This window comes from Hakea prostrata, chromosome 6 (assembly GCF_041222555.1).
Source record: "Hakea prostrata isolate BN-2017 chromosome 6, UWA_Hpros_2, whole genome shotgun sequence".
Taxonomy (NCBI): Eukaryota; Viridiplantae; Streptophyta; class Magnoliopsida; order Proteales; family Proteaceae; genus Hakea; species Hakea prostrata.
In genome coordinates this window covers 20157169-20169397 of record NC_142605.1, presented here as the reverse complement: position 1 = coordinate 20169397, position 12229 = coordinate 20157169, and the positions used below count along the sequence as shown (strand labels likewise).

The window sequence follows — 12229 nt, the reverse complement described above, 5'->3', positions numbered from 1 at the left end:
AAGTCCACAGAAGTGCTAACATATACATGATACATCTACATTGCCTTTCCGTAACAGTTCGAGCTTTCGGGTGAAGTGATAGTGGACATTGTACTAGAGCAGGGAGGACAAACGTGTTCAATCCCCGGGAAATGCATCGGAAATTCCTTTTTATCCCAAACATTTCCTCTCTTTATGTGCCATGTGCAAGTACCATGTGATTTTGGCTTGCGCTCATGGGGGAGTTCTGCTGATGTATACATTTACAATATTGTTCCTTGACAGTTCGAGCTTTTAGGTTGAACGGTACTGATCAAAGAGATCTAGAATAAAAAAGCTTACAGTACTTCTACACTGCAGTCAGCATCAAGACAGCAACAAATGATCATAACTACCAAATAAAGGTCTCTAGAACATTACCAAATTAAATTTCACCCCTTTTTCCAAAATTATTAGGATTAATTTCACTTTTCTCAAATATTAGGATTCAAGATTGAACTTCCCTTTTTTGAGACGAACAGGAGTTTACTGCACGCGTTCCGGCGTGTTTTACGCACATGAACAGAAAACATACGTCCGGACAGTATTTGCGTGTTTGATAATTCTATTCTAAGTGGACGCACTGTTTTGGGAGTTTTAGAAGCATAGTTCATTTTGGTGGGTCATTTTCGACTTTCATTTTAGGGTTAGGAGTTACAGCTGTAATATTTGTTTCTCTTCAGGGCTTCGCTCTCGTTGTATTAGTTCTTAGGCTTAGCTTGGTCGACTCTTTGCTGATCCGTTCTGCCTCTCTCTCTCCTCTTCTCTTTTTCTTGTCGTCGTTTGTTGGTTGTTTCAACACCTTTGATTACTGTTAGGTTTCATTTCACATTTTCACTTTTCAATAGATAAATTTTATCCAAAGGAATTCCTCAAAGATCACCTTTCCAACCAACCACAGAAGGAAAAACAAAAAGACTTAAGAAGATGAACTGTTTGTTTATCCCAAACAAAAAGGATCTGATTAATCAAACCTGTCCATCATGGCCTTTCAGCTCTTCTAGAAGTTGAGCTGTTTGTTTATCCCAAACAATAACAGACCGATCATCAGATCCGGAAACAACCTTCCCTCGGTCAGAACTAATTGCACGGACTGGCCTGTTGGAAAGAAACAGCATTAATATTTAAGAAAAAACGAAAATTTGCAGAAGGTAAAATTGCTAGAAGCCAGAATCATTGATAATACTGCATGAAGCATCTCAGAAAGGAACATCCCCAACACCTACCCCGCCAAAAAAAAAATGAAAGTGGGGAGGGAAGGGAGGGACACACACTCAAATGATGAAACCAATTCCGGTCTTTCAGAAAAGAAAAAACCAGGTAGATATTCCCCAGTCACATAGCATGACCAACAGCCTCTGAAACAATAGTGACCAAGCTATAAGAAAAAGCTATGAAGAAAAGAAAATTAATCTATGGTTTCCACACCTTGAATGCCCCTTCAAGGTTGCCCTAAGCTCTGATCCACGCATGCTTGGGTCCCATATTTTGACCTGTAAGATTATAAAGGAAGAGTAACACCACTAATTTGGAAATTTGCCAACTAACACATAAACACTGTTCTCAAGTCATATGTCACTCATTTATGGAGAATCCAGAGCTGTTAACATAATAACCTAAATGAATGAATGACATTTAGCACAAGCATTAATAATACAGTAGACGGAAGAACATAAAATCTAGGGTTTCTGTGGAAAAGAACTTGATTACTCAAATCACACATTAAGTCAAAAAGCTCGCAGGCATGTCCACAATAGTATTGATGCAGGAGCTTTATTTAAATCAGTGGTCAGAGGCTAGTAATGGAGTTCCAAAGTAATATTGTTAATTGGGGTGATTCTTATTCCTATTAAACCATAATTGAAGTGCTAACAAAGTAACAGGCCAAATTTTCTTTTCCAGATATTTGGCAGCACTAGAAGGAAAACGTGCAGAAGAGCTTCTGACCTGTACGCTCAGCTTCTTTAGTATTCAAAAGACATGGCATCGCAGCATTAATCACATTGCTCGCTATCTTCTTCCATTATGCGTCTTTTCTATATTCTTTGCCTGCTTTAAGGAGCTAAAGCTTGTTACATTAGTGACTTCCACTATGCATGCTCTGCCATGGTTTTAGCTTGTTGTATTGTACCATTTAACCATTTGGAAAAAGAATCGGTTGCGTCTCCAAGGTTAAATCAAGTTTTTCTTCATAAAGCAAAAGGGACAAAAACTAGAGTGTGGGGATCATGTTTGAGAATTCAGGAAATCTCGCGACATATCTCGCGCTTTTCAGCAGCGAAACGAGATTAGAAGAAGGAATCAGAAAGTGAAAAACTCAACCAAGATCTCAGTCAAACCGAGATTTCAGTTCAACCAATGCTTCAATTATCTCCCAACTCAACCAAGATTGAGATTTCGACTAAATCTGAATGACATTTTGAAGGTTTCGCCTCCTCCAGCTGTTAAAACTTCAGAACACTAATTGTTGCCCCACTCTTTTACTGAGCATCTATTGCAAAGATTGAAGTGATTATCAACCAAATATTCAAGAAAGGTGAGATTTCATTCCAAATCTAAAACTTTTCAAAATCCAAGTTCTCAGTTTGTTGTAGGCATATTTGTTAAATATGTAACTTGCTCTGATCCATTAATTGAATGGAAACAAAATTTTCTGTCATTAACTTTCTATAATTAAATTTATAAAGTAAAAAAGGTCTGTCATTAAAAATTAAAATTGAAATATAATAAAAAGCAGTGGTGAAATTTTTTTTGCTTATTCTTTCTTTTAGATGATTCTTAGGTTCTGAAGTCATTTTTTAAAATTCAATGATGTAAAATTAGCTATGGTGTGTTTAAGTTCTTAAAACATTGTGTACATCAGGTATTAAATATTTTATTCAAATGTTTTTAATTAACCAAGAGATATAATTCCATTAGTTTGGTGTCTTTTATGTTCTGATATGTCAATGTATTAGTGTAATAACTTAAGAGTTGAATAAATTGGCGTATGTGAATGCTTTATGTAGACACTTTGATTCTGACTTTGAATATATGCTAGTTTTTGATAATATGTAATTATGTATCACTGTAAATGGCAGAATGTGGAGGCGCTGCTGGTGATATTGCATGGGAACACATAGATCCCATAATTGTCAACAAGAAGTTAAAGTGTTGGTAAAGCATTGAAGTACCCAATTTTATGGGTGCAACTAGTTTGAAGCAACACTTGGCTGGGGGATACAAAAATGTGCCAAGTGTGGGAGCATTCCCTATAAAGTTAGGCTATGGTAAACCAGTTGAATAGAGGAGACGTGCAAGACAGTGAAAGAAAGACAACATAGGGTGTTTGTTGAGGCTGTATTACAAAGGCAGCCTAGAGGAGGAGGAGGAGGATGATGATGAGACTAGAATGAGAAGAAATCTTGGTGTAGAACCACAGGTCCGGTGGAGAAACTTGCAGGATGCTTTTGCTGCAAGTCAATAGTCCTTGCACTTTGATAATGTGTGACAGTATGAACAAGCTAGATGAGCCAGTGGATTTCGCTCAGCTAAGAGAAGGAGAAAAACTAGACATGGGGAAAACCCAACTTACATTAGTGCCATCCTCAGAGAATATGCAGTTCGACAGGACCCCAGCACCTTCAGAGAACAAGACTAGCACCAACCGACCATCCCTCAAATGATCGGTAATAAAGATCAAATAAGAGATGCCACCAACCCCCCCCCCACCCCCCCCAGGGGATATATTACCAGGCTATGCTTGATGCAGTTAGGAGTGCTGTTTTAGGAATAAAAGGACTCCTTGTTGACATTGATGAATGTCTACTGGCCCAAGCAGGAGGAGTTGGAAGAGTACATTGAGACACCAAAGCCACAATAGGAGACATATTGGGTAACCATTCCGGCTGATGCATGGACCAGATCTATTAGATAGCCCATCATAAGCTTCATTTCAAGCTGTAATTGCAATAAAGTTTTCTTGAAGTCTTTGCATGCATCCAAGGAGGTAATTGATGCAGATTTTCTATATAGAGAGTTTACTAAGGTGGTTTTTTTTTTGGGTGGGTGGGGGGGGGGGGGGGGGAAAGCAATGTTACCTATATCCAAGCCGTTATGAATAATGGTTCAAATTACAAAAGGTCTAGGGAGATGTTGATGAATAACAATAGTAGGACTAATCATTTCTGAACACCTTGTGCTGCACACTCAATTGATCTTATCTTGAAGGACATAGTCAAGAGGAAGACCATGTCTAATGTGATCTAAAGAGCAGGGAAAGTGACCACATTTGTATACAATTATGGGTGTGAGTACCAACTTTTGAGGACTTAAAAGTGTGACAGTGATCAGTGCGGCCTAGTGTCAGTAGATTTGTCACCAACTATGTTGCATTGAAGAACATCTAATCCAAAGTGGTGGGTGTGAGGCCATTGTTTGCCAGGAAAGATTGGTCTCAGTAGCCTAGATCAAACACAAATTAGAGAGCATCCCAACAAATATTTGCTAGTGATGCATTTTTTGGCAAGATGTGAACAAAGTGGTTGGCATAATGGAGCCAATTGTGGCTGTTCTAAAGATGGCAAACATTGAAAAAAGCCTACCCTATGTACAGGCTGCCTTGAAAAGATGAAAGAGATGGTAACCACTGCTGCCCCTAGAAGTGCCAAAACGAACATCAAAATCATGATGAAAGATGGGAGAAATACTTAAGCCATCCTTTGCACAACCAGCGAGTTGAACTTAATTAACTTACTATGTGGTATCATTTGTGATTACATTTGCCTATCATAAACAACTAGTTCACTAACCAAGTTCATATTTGTCATCACCAACTTACTACTTGAAGTATCACTATCAGTATAATCTTGGACTTCACACCAATTAGATGAAGTTGGTTCTCGAAGTCATTGCAAAGTTAGATCAAGATTCCAAAAGGCAGCCAAATGCTAATTCTGAGGTTTTAATAAGCAAGCTGTGTATTCTTACGTATTCATTAGTACCTTCAAGGCTGTAACCATGTAGGCTTGTACTAATTTACAACATGGATATGCAGATCAAAGCATCCAGGGATGCTACCAAGAGTTTTGGTAATGAGGCTGCAATTTCAGCTAGGATTAAGGGAGACATTGGTAAGTATCTCTAGTTCTATACAAGTACACAAACAACTACTTGACTAGCCAATAGTCATAGATCCAATCATAGACTTCAAGACCCTAATTTAATTTTACATTTAGTCATACAGCTGATTGGTGGGTCTTGGAAAACCCAAGGACACCAAATTAGAGAAAGACAGCCATTTGGATGTTACCACATGCACACTTATCCTCTGGTTGCAAGTGGAACTGGAACATGTTCTCTTTGGTTCACACTGACACACAAGAAGTTGGGAGCAGCAGAGAGCAATAGGTGTATGAGTATTATAACATGAGATTGAGGCTAAAGCACATAAATGAAGATACCGGAGATGTCTATTCTTGTGAACCGATTGAGCTGGCCATTATTTTACATAAAGAATCAAATGAAGAAGATGTGTGACACATCAATGGGTGAAGAATAGAGGCACGCCAGTGATGGATCAACTTAGAGGGATGCTTGACCCACAATTGCAAGTGCTATGAACCTACCCAACAAGGAAGACCACTTGTACTCAGAAGAGAGTATGGTGCCTGCATAAGCAGTAACACAATCAACTACCCCATTCAAGAAGCCACCTAGCCAACCTCCAAGTGTTGAAAGTTCATACAGTTTAAGTTCAAATGATGATGATGCTAGTATTGCCTCTGCTCCTTTGCATAGACATAAAGCCAGTGGTAGTGATGGTGATGGTTGTAGTGGTAGTGATGGGCATGAGATGACTTTGGTGATGAGTGCTAGTCAGGATCCAACACAGGAAAGCCAGTCTGGTCAAATGGGAAACAAACCAATCAGATTCACAGGTGAAGCCCAGTTTGCCTATGCTACACAAGAACAAGACATGATTCCCCCACTCTACAAGAGGTGGAATCGTGACTTATATAGGATGAGCCCAGTGATACAAGTATGCATGACTTGGTCGAAAGCAATGGAAGTATAAGCATTGACACTATTAGTAGTCAACATCATCAACCTTGGGAATCATCTTAAGGGCCTTATGAAAACCCTTATAATGACCAGAGTACAGATTCTGATTATAGTGCCTATCCTTAAGGGGTTGATGGTGGCTACAGATGTATGACATGTGGACCTGAATAAGAAGCCAACCATACCTCAATAAGGAGATTTATTGAGTGACTACTTGAAAAACCCACCCCACTCCTTCAAGACCATAGTTTAGGAGTTTGGCTTCATGATGCAAACCATTGAAAGTTAGCCTAGGTCGTTGTTCCTTCGGAAGATGAATACACTCTTGAGAATGTGGATGAAGATGGTCCTAGTGTTAGGCCCGAATGAGGCATACTTGACAAGGTGGAATAACTCAGAAGAAAAAAGGACTTTGAAAAAGTTGAAAAGAAACATCTCTCCGGGGCCCGCCCCAGCAGCCCCAACTTTCTCTGCTCAACTGTCCCCTCTTCCTTCCCCCTTTTATAGATCGTCCCTTTTTCTCTCCCCTGGCTCTTCGTACCTTCTGGCCTTCGTACCGATGTTGCTCTTCTCTTCCTGTCTCGTACTAGACTCTTCTCGCCTCGTTCCTTCCTGTTTGGTTTTTTCCCCCGAGTGTGCTTGTGTTACTAGGGACCTATCCATAGCAACAGAATGACATGGGAAACCTAGTTGGTGCAAATGCAGAACTAGATTTTTCAACATGCCAAGTGATGTACTTATGGGTCACTACTCTAGATTTCAGCTTAAGGTTTGAACTTTTAACGCACATTTTAATTCTCTAAATGTTTAAATTTGACAGTTGACAATTTGTATAAGCAGGCATCTTCACTTCTTCAGCACAGCGATTTCAAATTTAGGTTTGATATGGCACTCACACTCCAGTTATTTTTTTCCATCACTTTTGAGGCCAACACTATGTTAAAAAGGCTTGAAATAGGATGGACAGCAAGTCCCAGCCCTGAAAGACCCTTACAACCCACCATGTTGGGCCATTGAGTTGGGAGGGAACAAATTCACCCAATACACTGAGAGCTCGGGATCTCAGTTTTTAGCCTAGTGAGATGGGTGGCGAGAGTGAGATCTTGAAAACTGGTAGGGATTCTTCACATACAAGAATGCATATGAGGCGTCCACATAGAATTCATCAGATGTGGTCCCACATGGAGAATTCCATTTGAATGCTCACATCCATTGACATACACTCACAACTGTGAGGATTCACAGATTCCAAAACTAGCGGAGGCAAGGGTGAGTAAAGCAGTCCAGCCTGAAATTATGGCTGGATAAGTCCTCCCACTAGTCTGACCTGAAGATTATCTACAAAATGGTTCAAAGATTTTCTAAAAGATTCTGTAATATCCAACTTGAATGATACTTAAGAGAAATGTACCCGTATAATTCATGGATATGGGACAGCATTAGAAATTGCATAAATTATGCTAATTGTGAAATAATTAAATTTATGCTGTTTGATTGTGACAAGCAGCATGGAACAAGGTCTTGCCAAGATCTCACCGATATGGGATATCTCAGTTTTCTGAAGGTTCTAGATGAAATTGAGGATGAGTTAAGGAAACAGCATCTACTTGAAGATCTCCACATTATCTCAGTATCTCAGCAGTATCTCACTATACATCACTAATGGCATGTTTACCACGAAGTTTCCCCCTCTCCCCCCCCCCCCCCCCCCCAAAAAAAAAAAAAAAAAAAAAAAAAAAAATTAAAAAAAATAAAAAGATGTACTAACTCGGATTTCTGCATGACCAAAACCAAGACCTAGAGCAATGATAGCAAGAGGATACATTTCACCTTAAAAAAAGGTCCCTCAAAGGACTTTAACAAGGTACTGGTAAAAGAAAAGCATACACACGGTAATAGGGAACAAAATAAAGGCAATAAATTTCTTGCCTAAAGCTATAGTTGCTTGAAGTCACAATACTTCCCCTGGTATTAACACCGAGAACCACCAGGCAAACAAACAGAAATAGGTATGCTAATGGGAAATGAAATTACCGTGCAATCTGTACTTCCACTTATGAAGAAGCCTGCATCTTCACGGTCACCAACCAGATCCCACACTTCTCTTCTTGTTACAGAGTGTAATGCAGTGACAGCACCATTATGACCCCTAAGTGTTCGCACCACAGACTGAGCTTTCTTTGGCCCAGCAGCGGGAAAATCTGATTTGCGGGGAGAGCCACTGCTTTTCACATTCTCTGCCAACATAAATTAAGCAACAATGTGATAAATTAATACAGAAAAGGAAAAAAAAAAAAAAAAAAAAGAGAGACCCTAGATAGGTAATTACATTCTTTGCAGTCACTGTGCACAAAATTTGGCACCAAAGTGTATAGCAATCTCCATTGGTAATGCCATCAAGATACTCAGAAATTGGAAAAAAGCAATGCAGTTCCATAGTATGAAAATTCTAGAGCTATCTACGTCCACACCATACATCAACCATCTGAGAGACCCTGCCAGATTTTGGGGCGATTTAAAATAATTTTCTACTAGAGTATCTAGACAGACATGACAATGTTGTCAAAGCATCCACCTAGGCCCATTTTTGGGTCAAGGCAACTTGGTGTTACCTTGTCGCCTTGCTTGGTGTCACCTAGGTTTTCATTGCCCTTTATTACCTAGCCTCACTTACCGCCTTGACAACCATGGACATGACATACGGACCCTTAACGCAAAGCATTCAGGAATTTAATTATGGCAACAGTTCCATGCCATAAACCTCCCCTACAATATAAATTAAAATTAATCTACAGTCCTTGGGCTCTATCTTAGGAAAGGCTTTAGAATGGGAGGTCTGGGAAGGGTTAACATCTTGTGATTAGTTAAAACAATGCCTTTGTGGTCTATGCTTCCTCTCTAAAAAAGCAGATAACTTGTCTTTTCATCCAGTGTAGTTTCAGATGAGAGTAATGGGTATTTTTACAACTATCTAGTATTTCAAGGGGTTTCATTTGATATTGCAGCTTGAAGGAGCATGGATGTAGTGAACTTGGTTGGTACAAAGGAAGCCATGAGTTTGGGTGATTAAAGAATCTATGCATTGGAGTACACCATCCTTCATAAAACATAAGCCAGTTGGCCAGTCAAGCACATCATGTTGATAGTGGCTCTGAGGATGTCAGTTCAGTTTCTGAATATGACCATCCTTCAAGAGAAACCATTTGGCATTTAGAAGTCTGGTGACTATGGCAGTAGCTGTGGTGGAACTTCCAGTTCATTCAAGGGCATTGAGTATCGGCATGGGCCATGGAAGTGGAAAGTCAACCTTTGCCCATGGCACCTTCTTGCATCCCAGTTAATAATCTGTGCTGGCTCCACCCAGTTTAAGTTTCAGTGAGCCACTCCATATGTTGGATACCCTCCCAATAAGTCAACAGTGGAACTTAAACATGAACCATCAGAAACAACAGCAGTCATAACATGCCATGGACTAATGTGGTGGATTTTGAGAAGTGGCTATGATTCATTCAATCATCCGTAACTCATGAAAAGGATCTGCAAGGAAACTCCATGTGGAAGTGAGTGGTCAGTGTTGTATGCATGTGTTTTTATTTTAAAGTATGTTTTGACTGTCTTAATGGCTCATTTGGACTGCAATAGTTAAATTAGACGTAGAGTTGATGCTTATAATAAGGCTAGTCTACAACAACATTCAATGTAACCTAGTAAACTTGGTGTGTGTGTGTGCATCCTTTTATTTGTGCACTTGGGAAGGTGAGAATTCGGAGAGATTGCAGCAAAAAGGGAGAAGCACAGCTCCCAAGCTCTGCCTCCAAAGCAAACAGCAAACCCCAACTCCAGAGTGTGTGTGTGTGTGTGTGTGTGTGTGTCTGTGTGCATCTTTTTATTTTTTTATTTTTATTTCGTATAAAACTAATTCATGAACTGTTAAAGTGGCAGCACAGAATGAGGTTTAAAAAAAATATGGGCCTCAAAACCTTGGTTTTGAGTTTGGCCAGGAAAAAGAAAAAAATACCAGCCTTCAACCTAGTTTCCATTGAAACTTTGATTTTGGACATTGTTTGTAGGAAAGTGACTTCTGCCATGCCACAAAGGTTGCTAACCATGGTGTGCATGTGCACATGGTTGGAGATCTCGTGAGATATCTCGCCGACATAGCGAACAAGACTCAGCGAGATCTGAGAGATGGCAGATCTCGCTCGAGATCTCGCCATCTCGCTAGATATTGGCGAGATCTTGCTAACGGGAACTTTTTCAACAGTTTAGGGGCTTTGAAAAGCCCTTGTCTTGCTCGAGAGAGGCATATCTCGCCTCTCTCGAGCCCTTCTCTCGCTAGAAGGCCATTTTTGGCCGGAAAACTCAAATTCTGGCCGGATTTTGTTGGGGATTCAACATAGCAACATCATCAACTCATCTACAACAACAAATTCAAGCATATTTCAAGTGATTCAAGCCTATTTCAAGTGATCTTCAAGAAATGTAAGATTTTCCCCCAAATTTGAATTTTTTCAAATACAAGGTTCTACAATGATTGTATGAGTGTGGTATAAATATATGTTGATGATCAAGCTTTGATCTACACTTTCATGGAAAAAAAATTAATTTTCTGTTATTAATTATTATTATTATTATTATTATTATTATTATTATTATTATTATTATTTTGAATTTTCGTATTTAAAAAATATATCATCTAAAAAATTAAAATTAAAGATTATAAATAAATACTTATGATATGAATGTGATTATTATTTATGTTAAACTACATTTAGAGGGCTACAATCTCATGTATTAATATTTTGATTATCATGCTTGCTAAAATTATTTTTATTTTTTTATTTAAATAATTAAATAAAATAATTATGAAAAATAGTATTTTATTATTATTATTTTTTTTTTAAATGATGCTTATATTATGTAGTTTATTTTAAAAATACAAACATGTCTTATTGAGCATTGTATATATGTTATCTTAGAACAAAGTGTGTGTTTTGTTGTTTTATAAATTATTTTTACATAAAATAATTATAAAAAATAATATGTTATTAAAAATTTATCTTCTTTTTTTTTTTTTTTTTTTTAAATGATGCTCATATTATGTAGTTTATTTTAAAAATACAAACATGTTTGTTTGAGCACTGTATATATGTTATCTTAGAACAAAGTGTGTGTTTTGTTGTTTTATAAATTGTTTTTACATGTTTTATGTATCTAAAAATTATTCTAATGATTATTTGGGAACATTCATGTATGTATTTCAGGACTTTTAGTGCTGTACATTTGAATCTTAAATGGCAACTAGTGGGAGTGGCGGCACTGGTAGTGGGACTCAAGACATTGCTTGGCAATATGGGGATCCACTGACTGCTGACAAGAAGAAATCCCGATGCAAGTATTGCCTCAAGACTTTGAATTCTGGTGGTTCAACCAGATTAAAGCAACATTTGGCTGGTGGTTACAAAGATGTTTCCAAGTGTCCCAAGGTTCCTTATGAAGTGCAAAAAGCAATTGCAACAACTTTAAGGGGAGGGAAACAAAAAAAGGACGAGATGGCACAAAAGCAAAGGGAATTTGAGGATACAGTGCTATCTAGACCTATTCTTGATGTTGATGAGGAGTCAAGCGATGATGAAGAGAGGAGGAGGGTTATGGGTGTTGAGTCACAAGCCGAATGGAGAAAGATGAAGGCTGCAATGGAAGCTAGTAGATAGTCCTTACATGTTGAGAATGTGAGGCAATATGAACAGACAAGGGGAGCAGGTGGTTCGGGGTCAGGGCATCCATGCCACCTAGACATAGTTTCAAGGACGAGACTGAGAGGACCGAAAGGAGGAGGAAGACTAGACATTATGATTCCACATTTGACCAAGACCCCTCCCTCTTCAACCAACAAGACATCTATCAAATAAGCATTCCATATATGTTTGCTGGAGGTAGAGAAGGCAGTAGGGAGGAGGAAGCTAGGTTGGCAATCAACAAATTCATGCTCTACAACAACATTGCAGCCAATGTAGCCAAAACACCATACTATCAGGGGATGATCAATGCAGTTGCTAGGGCAGGTGTAGGGGTTAAAGGCCCAAGTGCTTGGGAAGTAATGAATAAATATTTACCCAAGGTAAAGTAGGAGGTGGATGAATACATTGGTTCATTAAAGGAAAAATGG

General features: G+C 38.7%; 1 protein-coding gene across 1 annotated transcript in view; it reads right to left on the bottom strand.

The window, feature by feature from the left end:
- Nucleotides 1-12229, bottom strand: part of SCD1 (stomatal cytokinesis defective / SCD1 protein (SCD1)) — a 173507-nt gene that overhangs the window by 5868 nt on the left and 155410 nt on the right. Inside the window, exons 23-25 of the mRNA XM_089158216.1 lie at nt 8095-8297; nt 1447-1511; nt 993-1116 (exon numbers count right to left, since the gene is read on the bottom strand). Of these exons, the coding sequence (XP_089014342.1) occupies nt 993-1116; nt 1447-1511; nt 8095-8297 (392 nt within the window). The remainder of the gene's footprint in view (nt 1-992; nt 1117-1446; nt 1512-8094; nt 8298-12229) is intronic.